This window comes from Scyliorhinus torazame, chromosome 3, assembly GCF_047496885.1.
Source record: "Scyliorhinus torazame isolate Kashiwa2021f chromosome 3, sScyTor2.1, whole genome shotgun sequence".
Taxonomy (NCBI): Eukaryota; Metazoa; Chordata; class Chondrichthyes; order Carcharhiniformes; family Scyliorhinidae; genus Scyliorhinus; species Scyliorhinus torazame.
The window spans coordinates 135,651,152-135,664,502 of NC_092709.1; the positions used below are offsets into that span (position 1 = coordinate 135,651,152).

At 45.8% G+C, this 13,351-nt stretch overlaps 1 protein-coding gene across 1 annotated transcript in view; it reads right to left on the reverse strand.

Annotated features, from left to right (window-relative positions):
- The window catches only part of prkg2 (protein kinase cGMP-dependent 2), a 187,100-nt gene that overhangs the window by 20,249 nt on the left and 153,500 nt on the right, over positions 1–13,351 (reverse strand). Inside the window, exons 17-18 of the mRNA XM_072496242.1 lie at positions 10,087–10,250; positions 3,965–4,087 (exon numbers count right to left, since the gene is read on the reverse strand). Of these exons, the coding sequence (XP_072352343.1) occupies positions 3,965–4,087; positions 10,087–10,250 (287 nt within the window). The remainder of the gene's footprint in view (positions 1–3,964; positions 4,088–10,086; positions 10,251–13,351) is intronic.

Sequence of the window (13,351 nt, forward strand, 5' to 3'; positions counted from 1 at the left end):
GCATGCCGGGGCTGCTGGCCCCCTGGAAAACGGATAATCACCCCGGACTTTCGAGGAAAATGTCCGGAGTGATTCTCGCCCGTTTTCCGGCAGGCGTGGGGACTTGGCCCCAAAAGGGAGAAACCCGCCCAGGATTTCTTCTGAGTAAAATAGTAACAATGTTGCCCGCTTCACAATTACAATTTAGTTGCACAAAGCAGAGATGAAATCTTAGTATCAGTGAAGATGTTTAGTGGCCATAAAATATATGTAGGTAGAAAATAGAAGCAGGAGGAGGCCATTCGGCCCTTCAAGACTGCTCCGCCGTTCATTCTGATCATGGCTGATCATTGAGTTAAATACTCTGATCTCGCCTTCCCCCCCCATATCCCTTGATCCCTTTAGTCCCAAGAACTATATCTAATTCCTTCTTGAAATTACACACTATTTTGGCCTCAATTACTTTCTGTGGTAGTGAATTCCACAGATTCACCGCTCTCTGGGTGAAGACATTTCTCCTCACCTCAGTCTTAAAAGGTTACCCCTTATCCTCAAAGTATGACCCCTAGTTCTGGACTCCCCCACCATTGGAAATATTCTTTCTGAATCCAACCTGTCTAATCCTGTCAGAATTTTATAACTGTTGATGAGAGCCCCCCCTCACTCTTCTAAACTCCAATGAATTATAATCCAAACTGATTTAATCCCTCCTCATATGACAATCCCGCCATCCCAGGAATCAGCCTGGTAAACCTTCACTGCACTCCCTCCATAGCAAGAACATTCTTCCTCAGATAAGGACACCAAAACTGCGCGCTTACTTTCAGCGGCTGATGCACGAGGACACCAAGATCTCGGTGAGTATCCACCTCTCTCAATTTACACCCATTCAAATGATAATCTGCCTTCCTATTTTTACTACCAAAATGGATAACCTCACATTTATCCACGATTTACGACATTTGCCATGCATATGCCCACTCACTCAGCCTGTCCAAATCCCGCTGAAGAATCTCTACACCCTCCTCACAGTTCATCTTCCCACCCAACTTTGTATCATCTTCAAATCTGGAAATACATTTAGTTCCCTCGTCCAAATCATTAATATATAATGTGAACAGCTGGGTCCTAGCACAGATCCCTGCGGTACCCCACTAGTCACTGCCTGTCAATCGGAAAAAGACCTATTTTTTCCAACATGTGCTTCCTGTCTACTAACCAGCTTTCTATCCATCTCAAGACACTACCTGCAATCCCATGCACTTTAACTTTATATAGTAATCTGCTATATGTGATCTTGTTGAAAGCCTTGTGAAAGGCTAAATAAATCACATCCACTGGGTCTCCCTGGTCAACTCTACGAGTTACATCTTCAAAGAATTCCAACAGATTTGTCAAGCATGATTTCCCCTTCATAAATCCATGCTGACTTCTTCTGATTATACCACTGCTTTCCAAATGCTGTGCTATGTAATCTTTGAAAATGAACTCTAGCGGACTTTTGGTGGCGGCCATGGTATGAGTGGTCGGACATTTGACAGCTCCCGCTAGTGGTGTTTCTTTGGTCCTTTTTCCCTGATTAACGGGTGGATGTTTTGATGGAAAAAGGTGCAGGAATGGTGGAGGAAGACTATATGCCCAATATTCTGCTTTGAGGGCCTCATGGGCTGGTTCCCGTACCAGCCTCCCTGAACCAGGCATCGGAAATGGTGACTAGGGGCTTTCACAGTAACTTCATTGAAGCCTACCTGTGACAATAGGTGATTATTATTATCCCTTTTTTTATCAATGTTGATTGTACCAATGTGTACCACGACCACTGGCTGTTCACCCTCCTTTCCAGAATGTCCTGTAACTGCTCCGAGACACGCTTGACCCCAGTACCAGGGAGGCAATCATCCTGGAATCTCGTTTGTGGCCACAGAAAAGCCTATCTATTCCCCTTACAATTGAATCCCCTATATTTATTGCATTCCCACACTTTTTACTCCTCCCCTCTGCAGCAAACCGACCATGCTGTAACGCGTTTGGTTGTTGATGCTTTGCCCTGAGAGGTCATTCCCCTCAACAGTATCCCAAGTGGTATATCTGTTTTGCAGGGGAATTATTACAGGAGATTTGTGCCCTGCTTGCCTAGCTCTCTTGCTCTCCTGGTGGTCATCCATTTCCTGCTTGTCTGTAGAGTTTGAGCCTGTGGTGTGACCACCTCTCTATGCATGCTATCCACAATACTCTCTCTCTCGCGGATGCTCCACAGTGTTCCCAGCCGCCGTTCCAACTCTGAGACTTGGATTTTCAGGCGCTGCAGCTGGAAACACCTGCACACACGGTGGTCCTGGGAACTGGAAATGTTCCTGGCCCCCCACATGGAGCAAGAAGAGCAAACCACGGCTTGGAGATCTACTGCCATGACTTATCTTTTAAATTAAATTAATCCTTTTAATATTACATAATATTAACTAGAATTAACTAATATTAACTAGGGCCCTTCTTCTCTGTCCTTGTTTTCTAGAATATATATATTTTTTCTCATAAATTTAGAGTACCCAATCATTTTTTTCCAATTAAAGCGCAATTTAGCGTGGCCAATCCATCTACCCTGCACATCTTTGGGTTGTGGGGGCAACACCCACGCAAACACGGGGAGAATGTGCAAACTCCACACGGACAGTTACCCAGAGCCGGGACCTCGGCGCCGTCATATTCTAGAATATATTGACCCATCTACAGTTTAATTAAAAATCTGAGGGCTGATTTTAACCCAACTGCTTAACAGAAATTGGATGGGTAAAATGGCTGGAGCCATTTTTCCCCATCGTTCCCATAGGTTGTAATTTTAACGTGCTAAAAAACAGCAGGTATTTTGTTAAACATGCCGATCAGACTCTGATAACATGAGAACCAATTTTAATCCAAAGACTGCATGCAAAGATTCCTGAGGCTCCATACCAACCTGAGAGCAAGAGGAGCCAACAGCAGCAGAGGCCAATAAAGTTGTTCGACAGGAATGTTTCTCCTGCCCACAAGGAAACGTTTTGCATACACTGCCCCAAAGTTCCTTGTCCTCCTCTTGACCAAACTACACTCCCAAACCCACTTTGCTGTGAGCTATTCTTCCTTCAGATCCCCGAGTAGTGCCCTCCGCCTATCCAAAGTTCTGTTCCTTCTAGGTAGACAGTTGGCATTTGCAGCCAGGTTTGAGTGATTATATTTCTTGGGCCTCGCACTGCAGAAGGCCTAATAGTATGTCACTTCCTTCACCCTGCACAACTCCCTGACAGAAAATCAATCCTCTGATTTGAATAAGTCCACCATACCATGAAATAGCATGCACAATTGATTCAATTGAAGTAAACATGGACATGATTTAATTAACATAGTCATATTTTTCCTCACGTGATGCAAAAATGTTAGACATATGTTGAATGGTAGAGCACAGAGGGAGACCATTCAGTCCATCATGCATATGCCAGTCTATTAAAATAGCTATATTAAAATAGCTACCCAGTTAGTCCCTCTCCCCTGCTATCACTCCATAGTCATGTAAATTTTCAAGAATGCAGGTTGAAAATCCCTTATCCAAAATGCTTGGGGCTGAGTTTGTATTGGATTTGGGAATTTTTCCGGTTTTCAGAATATACGCGCATGTGCGGCACGCATTGGGAACTGCACGTGTGTAGAATGTTGGGATCTGCGCATGAGCAGCACGCGTTGAGAACTGCGCTTGCACAGAACATTGGGAACTGAGCATGTGCAGCATGCTCGAAAAGTACGGATTTCGGAAGTTTTCGGATAAGAGATGCTCAACCTGTAAATCCAATTCTTTTTTTAAAAAAACAATTTGAGAATAAATACCAGCTGACAAGTTATTTTTATAACACAGTTTATGGTAATGCATCTGGCGTTGATAAGTAGTACTTTCTGAATTATTCTCTTCATTACTGGTTTATGAATTACACGGCACTGGAATAAATAATTTTCTTACTTGCACAGCCTACGAATAATGTCTTCAGGACGTTTTGATATTTTCTTCGGAAAATCCAGTTTTTCTACCCCTTTAAGAATCAAGTTATAAGTCATCATCTGGTCATAGCCAGAAAATGGTGGGCTGTTAAACAAAGGTGAAAAGGGTCATTAATGCTCAGGCAATGTACTGCAGGAATTCTAAACGAAATGCATATGATATATATATATAAATAACTGAGGAATTTCCACAACTGCTCACTGGCTTTTAATGCCGAGAGAACTTCTGAAATGAGTCACAATAAAAAAATCCAAAATATTGAAATATTTAAGAATTTGTACAGGAATTGTATTTTCTATGGCCCTTTATTCACAGGGGAAGAAATTCAACATTATTTATGGTAATTCTTTGGGTATAAAATAAATACTGGGAAGACAAATTTTACATTGCAATTTCCTATGCCTCCCCTGGAAATGATCCCTCAGCCAAAATGAACTTCAGTGATATGGAGCAGAGATCTTGCCTGAACCAGGCATTTGATGCCCATTATATGCAAATCAGAGTTTTATCATCAGTTGCAGCACCTTGATTGAAACTGATCCAAAAAAGAGGCAGCTCCACCCAATTGATTCAGCATTGATGACCTAATTAGCTGTCCTTAAGGAGATGGTTGGTGGGCCATTAAAAGACAGCCAAAATGTTTAATAGTTAAGTTTCTATCGAGCCATGAGGAGCCCCCTCTACTGCACTCCCCTCCCAAACCAGCCCCTACACTGCCACCCAGTCCTGGGAGTGGGTCAGGTTCCAGGTAATGGGTTGCATCAGGATGTCCAATTTGTATCTTCAGCGGTCTTGTTTCATGCAACTGATTCACAAGCATAAAGCCTGAGGTCCAAATCTGATCAGACATCAGAGTGACATATTTGGGTGAAACTTCTAATCACATCACCAATTTCGGTTTGGAAACTGACATCATTTGAAATTCTCCCCTGTTAAGGTAAAATATATTGTTCAATTAGCATTAAAAGGTCGTGTTATAATGTGGAGTGTTATAATGTGGAGTGTAAGATTCCCTCCCGTGAATTATACATAATGAAGTGGTAAAGCTGTTTATAAAAAATGAGTTTATAATTTCACTGCATATGGAAGAATCTTTGTCTGTTCCCACAATGTTCCATTGAGGAGCTTCTATTCAATATATTTCTTTTATATCACAAGAATATACCAAATTTAGGGCAGTTATGTTAATAGAAAAAAAATTGAGTCCTAAACAAGTATGAGATTTCTGCTTAAATGCTCAGTTTATGGAAATGAGTGTGCACGTGAAGAAATTCTGTGCTAGTTGAAGTATCCTCCTCCCCCAATTTGGAATGGGAACATCACTCCGCTCTGGGATCAGACATCCGCCCCTCCAACATCGTATTGGGATAATGGATCAGACAGGCCTGGTCCTGTGACCTTGTTTGGAGAGCATCTGACCTAATTGAAGGCCAACCTTGTCAACCAGGCTTACTTCCAGGCAGGAATCCGTCAGGACCAAAAAGCATCACAGACTGCAGCTAGTCCATACTCCTGGGTTTCCTGCTCACTCCGTCTGGAACTGCCTACATATTACCCACCTGAGTAATTATTCAGACTGACATATTTGATTCTGTGCTGTGTAAGCCAGTCATTTTCAAACTCAAGGTTGCAACCTGTGGGTGGGTCTTGGGTAGGTGTCGGGAGGGTTACAGAGCGATTGGTCGTGGCGATCCCAATCACAGGAAGAAGTGTCCAACAGCTGTGATCGGCTTTCAAGAATGCCGGCCGTCCCGCGCATGCGTGCTCTTTCAACGAGATCTAGCAGTGCGCAGGCCTGGAGCCCGGCAGAGAAAACCACCTCCTCCTGATGTCAGTGTGCTGTCATAGGACCAGATTCTTAAAAAATTGACGGAGTCTTCACGCCTGAAGTGGCAGAAGAGAGAAGTCACGTGCCCCGTACACTGATGTCATGTGCTCTAGGCACAAAATTGGAGGAGAGATTCCTCCATTTTAAAGCTGCCAGCAAGCAAGCAACAGGACTGAAGAACTGAAAATGGATAGTTTCAGAATAAAGAGAGGGCCTGAGACACAAACAGGCCAGGATCTCACAACTTAATCTGCGGGAGAAAGCTGCTCAGGAGAGTCCAGGGCAGTACAAAGCAGTGGTGGTGTGAGCTACTCCGGAGAATCCACAGCAGGATAAAGCAGTGGTGGTGTGAGCTTCAGGGCCTCTGATGAACAACCCATTAAGAATAAGCTGAAAGCGGAACAAAGCAGTATAAAGATGATTTCTTGAGGTATGGCTTTTTTAATTGTGCCAATGCAAATCAGAATGCAAAGCCCATGTGTGTAATGTGCAGAGAAGTGGCAAAACTTCAAAAGCATTGGAAGACAAAGGCAGACGAGTTAGAGTACAAACCTAATGATTTGTTCAATGGATGCAGTGAGAACTTAAATCATTAGCTGCAGTCTTTAGCAGAAACGTAACATTGATTGACAAAGCAAGTGAGATCGTGGGGACCAAGGAGGCTCATCTGTCGCATTAAAGGTAAGCAATAATGGTGGATCACGATGTTTGGGTGGTGTAGGTTGTGAAGGTTGGCCAACGTGGGTCATGAAGGTCGATTGGTAGAAGCGGGTCCCATGGAAAAAGGTTTGAAAAACACTAGTGTCAGCTATGTCTAGCCCACAGGCCAAGGAGTGATATACCGAGAGCACGCTGCAAATTAAAACATTTTCTTTTTCACAGGTTTCAACTTTTAGCTGTCAGGTGACCACACATGAAATGATAGCAGATGGCACAGCTCAACATGTGCCTGTCTGTTGACCCAGACCTTGAGAAGGCTGATCCCAGGGCCATTTCTGGGTGTGTTTCGCTGGGCCAGCAGAAAAGGAGCTGTTTGTTTTTTGGTGGATGTGGCCAAACTGGCAATTTTGGTTACTGATCATAGTGACAAACCTTTTCTGCAGTTGCATGTGAAGCAGGACATGTGATCGGTGTGCTTCTGCAGAACTTTCCAGAAAAAAAACAATTAGTCAGGCACGTCTTTCTCCGTGATTGCGTTTAGATTTTCTGGAACAGGATCTTTCGGGGAGAAAGGTTCCCATCAGCAGGGTGTGCGCTACAACAAAATAATTTCACTTCCCTCTACAGGTGAAGGGATTGGGATGCTGAAGGCATGGGACATTGGTTGGCCAGTCTGATCTGCTTAATTTTCTCCTCCACTATCCTCTGCCTTCAAAATGTTTGCTTGGCTGATCACCCACTGAAAAAGTACTTGAGCCAACAAAGGAATGTGGAGATAAAAATAAATCACCAACAACTTGGTCAAGATTGGTGAATGATAAGGGCGTCATGGGACTCATCATGTCTGTGGCAGCTCTTTAATAGAACTGTCCAATTAATTCCACTTTCCTGAATCAGGACAAGCATTATTTTGTTTTCTATGTTCTCTCCCTCAAAGTCCACCCTTTACCTTCTCTCCTGCACCCCTCTCCTTGCATCCCACGTGCACATTCTGCATACATTTCTTATGATCATCTTGAACAGAGGGTGGAATTCTCCGTTTCTGAAATTAAGTGCGGTGGTGGGTGGCTCTGGTAGCACCTTTCCCACTGGCACAAATGACATGATCCCCTGTCAGATTCTGTGCTTGGAAGCTCATTAATTATGCACAGGCGAGTCTCCTGGCGGGTGAAGTGTTGGGTACTCTGAGACACAGATGAACCAACACGGTTGCGGTTGGTACAACCCAGTTTTATTTCTTTTAACTATTTATATAACCAACTCTGGTACTCAGCACATGGTGACTGTCTGAGTGTCTGGCTTGGAGGTCCTTGCCATGAGCCGTCTCCTGCTGGACTGCCCAGGAAGTGTCGTGTTCCTTGTTTTGTACTGTGTATGCTCTTGTCTGTGATTGGCTGTCGTGTTGTGTGTGCTAATTGGTCCGTTGATCTGTCCATCACTATGTATGTGTGTATGTGCTGTGATGTTCACTTGAATATCATGACATCTCCCCTTTTTTACAAGATTATGTGCCTACGTGGTTATAAATTGAGATGTGTACTGAGTGCACAAGATTACTTGATAACTTGAAAAGAGATAATTGCTTTCCGGAAGGAATTCAAACCTGTTGTTTGAGAAGGGAAACAGAGTATCAATGCCAAGTCTTAAAGACAGTAAGAGTGCCGTATGCTGGGCCACACCTTTGAAAAGGGGTTTCTGGTTTCTACTTGGATCTTGTTATTAAGTGGAACAGTAAAGGGGGATTCATTAAGGGTTATACATAGAGTACTGTAGCTGTGCGGGGTCTTTATGTTTGTAGTTGATAAAAATACTGTGTGTTTATAAAAATGTTAACCAAATTCGTAGAATAAAGCTTATTTTTTGATTAAAAGCGCCTATGATCTCTGTTGAATAACACCTGAAAGGCAGGCCCTTGTGTTTATTGTAACCAAAATCGATAAACAGTTGTAGGTCAGGTGAACTCCATGATATACTTTGGAGTTTTCTAAACCCTGGCCCATAACACTATCCCATGGACATATGGTCAACTATACCATCTAACAGCAACAGTGGTGGTGGGGGGGTTATTTTGTGTCCATGATCGCACAAGCAGAAATGGCGATGGGGGGGGGGCGCAAAATCCCCCGAGAATCGGGAAATGAGATTCTCGCTGGTGAGATCTCTATTCCCAATAATCCCGGCCCCTTGCCAGTGACAGAGTGAGGTTCCTGCCTAGAAAAGACGGGAACCTTGGGCGAAATTCTCCGGTATCGGCGCGATGTCCGCCGACTGGCGCCCAAAATGGCGCAAATAAGTCGGGCATCGCGCCGCCCCAAAGGTGCCGAATGCTCCGCATCTTGGGGGGCCGAGCCCCAACCTTAAGGGGATGGGCACGCGCCGGACGAATTTCCGCCCCGCCTGCTGGCGGAAAAGGCATTTGGTGCCCCGCCAACTGCCGCGGAAATGACATCTCCGGGCGGCGCATGCGCGGGAGCGTTAGCGGCCGCTCACGGCATTCCCGCGCATGCACAGTGGAGGGAGTCTCTTCCGCCTCCGCCATGGTGGAGACCGTGGCGAAGGCGGAAGGAAAAGAGTGCCCCCACGGCACAGGCCCGCCCGTGGATCGGTGGGCCCCGATCGCGGGCCAGGCCACCGTGGGGGCACCCCCCGGGGCCAGATCGCCCCGCGCCGCCCCCCAGGACCCCGGAGCCCGCCCATGCCGCCTTGTCCCGCCGGTAAGGTAGGTGGTTTAATCTACGCCGGCGGGACAGGCATTTTAGCAGCGGGACTTTGGCCCATCCGGGCCGGAGAATCGCGGGGGGGGGGGGCCTGCCAACCTGCGCGGCGCGTTTCCCGCCCCCGCCGAATCTCCGGTGCTGGAGAATTCGGCAAACGGCGGGCGCGGGATTCACGCCAGCCCCCGGCGATTCTCCGACCCGGCGGGGGGTCGGAGAATCTCGCCCCTTATTTCCATACATTTTAATAAATTTCCATCTCGGTAAAGGACTTTCCAGTCACATTATTCCCCCTCACTGAATATTCAGTCACGTCGGTGAGGTTCACAACATATAAGAACGGGAATCAGTCGAGCGGAACCTGCCAGTGGTGCCAAGGTAAGTAAGAGAGCTCCCAATACCCCCCTTGTGGGGTTTCTCCACGTCCATGGTGGGAGGTGGGGGAGTTCATTTTCAGCGCTGATTGGGGTGTCTTTTAAAGATGGGGCCCCATCTCAGTCTGAACCTGACACTCTGGAGAAATTTGGTAAAATTCTGTCCGGTATCTGAGATCAGTTAATTCAGCACACACCAGGCAGCACGGTGGTGCAGTGGTTAGCACCGCTGCCTCACTGCGCCGAGGACCCGGGTTCGATCCTGGCCTCTGGTCACTGTCCATATGGAGTTTGCATATTCTCCCCTTGTCTCACCCCCGCAACCCAAAGAGTGCAGGGTAGGTGGATTGGTCACGCTAAATTGCCCCTGAATTGGAAAAACTATAAATATTTTTTAAAATTCGGCACACACCAAGCAACTTGAAAAAAATGAACTTTCTACTTCTGTGCCTATCCCTTCATGTCCAGTGCTTGCTGATAGAATCGGTTGTATAAAGGATTGTTTACCTTCCAGTAAGAAGCTCAAAGACAAGAATTCCCAGTGACCAGAAATCTACACCAAAATCATGGCCCTTATTCAGAATGATCTCAGGTGCTACATATTCAGGAGTGCCACAAAACGTCCATGTTTTCTGACCTTTACCAATCTTCTTAGCGAATCCAAAGTCAACCTGGAAACAAAGAATCAGTGAAACTTATTCACCCAGTTATCCAAAACATGCATTCCACAATCATGGTGGTCATGAAGCGATGCTGGCCTGTGATACACATTGGCCACAACACTTGCCATTGACTCAATTGGTTTTCTGTTCTTGGGGAGGGGCAGGTTTATTGCTATGTATGGCACTGACAGCGGCCCACACCTTTCAGGAACATCTGGCCCACCCCAATGCTGGAAAGGTAGACCAAGAATTCCGGCTCAACTTGCCGGTTCTTTAAAATGGGATTGGAGGTTTAATTCCAGTTCAATTTCCTGGTATACCTGATCCTACTGATCTGAAGCTTGCTTCTTCTGTGGACTGGTAGAATCATAGAATTTACTGTGCAGAATGAGGCCATTCGGCCTATCGAGTCTGCACCAACCCACTGAAAGAGGGTTTCACGCCTCCACCATATCCCAGTAACTCCATCTAACCTTTTGGACACTAAGGAGCAATTTAGCATGGCCAATCTACCTAACCTGCACATCTTTGGACCGTGGGAGGAAACCAGAGCACCCAGAGGGAATCCACGCACACATGGAGATGAAGTGCTAACTCCACACAGACAGTGACCTGAGGCCAGAATTGAACCCGGGTCCCTGGAGCTGTAAGGCAGCAGTGCTAACCACTGTGCCACCGTGCCGCCCCAAATGATACAGGAACTCCCTTTACAGGGAATGCCTGGTCTTGCTGTCTCCTCTATCACTGGTCTTCTCTTAATATCACAGTGAAAAGAATAGAGAAAAATTAAAAATACCCAAATACAAATTATTTATTCTCTAAAGGTATTCTACTTAAAATGGTCAAAATAAAATAAGCAGGCTGCGATAGCCAGCAGAATGCCTGATCCTTCAGTAGCTGGGCAGTTGAACACAAAACTCAATTATCTTAGTAGTAAACTCTCAGGGCCTTGTGGTTGAGTAGTAACTTCATTGCAGTGCTAATGTCAGCCTACTTGTGACACTAATAAAGATTATGATTATTATAACTTTGTTTTACACTGCCTTGATTGCTTCATCCAAGTGTACCCGCTGTTGGGAAAGACCAACTAGAGGCTGGCAGCTGGCTCATGACTTAGTCATGAGGGTGGGTACCCGTTATGTACACTACTTACTGACTAATTGAAGAATGATATTCTTGGGAGACTGGTGTTAGTTGTTAATGAGAACAATAATGATGGCACACCCTGTGAACTCGGGGGTGCGATTTAATGGAAGGTTTCTAAGTGTGTTATTGAGCGGAATCTGCTGTGAACTTCCCGACGTTCGATCTGGAGAGGCCGTCACCGGTATCAAACGATAATTGGTCCACTTATTAGGCCCACGTGCTTCGCGCCACAAATGATGGTCCTGCCAGTTGGTTCACTGGGACCGGACCCGCCAGCTCCCCTCCAACTAGGGGGAACAGTACTTAAGAAAGGATGTATTTGCAATTTTGAAAAACCTTAGGGTCGACAAGTCCCCTGGGCCAGATGGGATATATCCTAGGATTCTTTGGGATTCAAGGGATGAGATTGCAGAGCCTTTGGCTTTGATCTTTGGGGCCTCAATGTCCACGGGGATAGTGCCAGAGGACTGGAGAGTGCCGAATGTTGTGCCTCTGTTCAAGAAAGGGAATAGGAATGACCCTGGTTATTATAGGCCAGTTAGTCTTACTTCGGTGGTCGGTAAGTTAATGGAAAAGGTCCTGAAGGATAGGATTTATGACCATTTGGAAAGATGCAGCTTAATCCGGGATAGTCAACACTGATTTGTGAAGGGTAAGTCTTGCCTCACAAATTTGATTGAATTCTTTGAGGAGGTAACTAAGTGTGTAGATGAAGGTAGAGCAATTGATGTCATATACATGGATTTTAGTAAGGCGTTTGATAAGGTTCCCCATGGTCGGCTCACGAAGAAAGTAAGGAGGTGTGGGATAGAGGGAAATTTGGCCAATTGGGTAAGTAACTGGCTATCACATAGAAGACAGAGGGTTGTGGTGGATGGGAAATTTTCAGACTGGAGACCAGTTACCAGCGGTGTACCACAGGGATCAGTGCTGGGTCCTCTGCTATTTGTGATTTTTATCAATGACTTGGAGGAGGGGCTGAAGGGCGGGTCAGTAAATTTGCTGATGACACCAAGATTGGTGGAGTAGTGGATGAGGTGGAGGGCTGTTGTAGGCTGCAAAGAGACATTGATAGGATGCAGAGCTGGGCCGAAAAATGGCAGATGGAGTTTAACCCTGATAAGTGCGAGGTGATTCATTTTGGTCGGAAAAATTTGAACACGGATTTCAGGGTCAATGGCAGGGTTCTGAGGAATGTGGAGGAACAGAGAGATCTTGGGGTTCATGTCCACAGATCTCTGAAGGTTGCCACTCAAGTGGATAGAGCTGTGAAGAAGGCCAATAGTGTGTTCACGTTTACTAACAGGGGGCTTGAGTTTAAGAGCCGTGGGGTTATGCTGCAACTGTACATGACCCTGGTGAGACCACATTTGGAGTATTGTGTGCAGTTCTGGTCACCTCATTACAGGAAGGAGTGGAAGCATTGGAAAGGGTGCAAAGGAGATTTACCAGGATGCTGCCTGGTTTGGAGGATAGGTCTTATGAGGAAAGGTTGAGGGAGCTAGGGCTTTTCCCTTTGGAGTGGAGGAGGATGAGATGTGACTAATAGAGGTTTATAAGATGATGAGGGGGATAGATTGAGTGGACGTTCAGAGACTATTTCCTCGGGTGAATGCAGCTGTTACAAGGGGGCATAACTATAAGGTTCAGGGTGGGAGATATAGGAGGAATGTCCGACTAGGTTCTTTACTCAGAGAGTGGTTAGGGTGTGGAATGGACTGCCTGCTGTGATAGTGGAGTCGGACACTTTGGAACTTTCAAGCGGTATTGGATAGGCACATGGAGCACACCAGAATGACGAGGAGTGGGATAGCTTGATCTTGGTTTCGGACAAGGCTCGGCACAACATCGAGGGCCTGTTCTGTGCTGTACTGTTCTATGTTCTATGTTCTAAACCGATCCTGCTGTGCAAACCCCACTCAGCTTGCAACCAAGTCACCGAGGAGACCAGCCTCACGATTCGC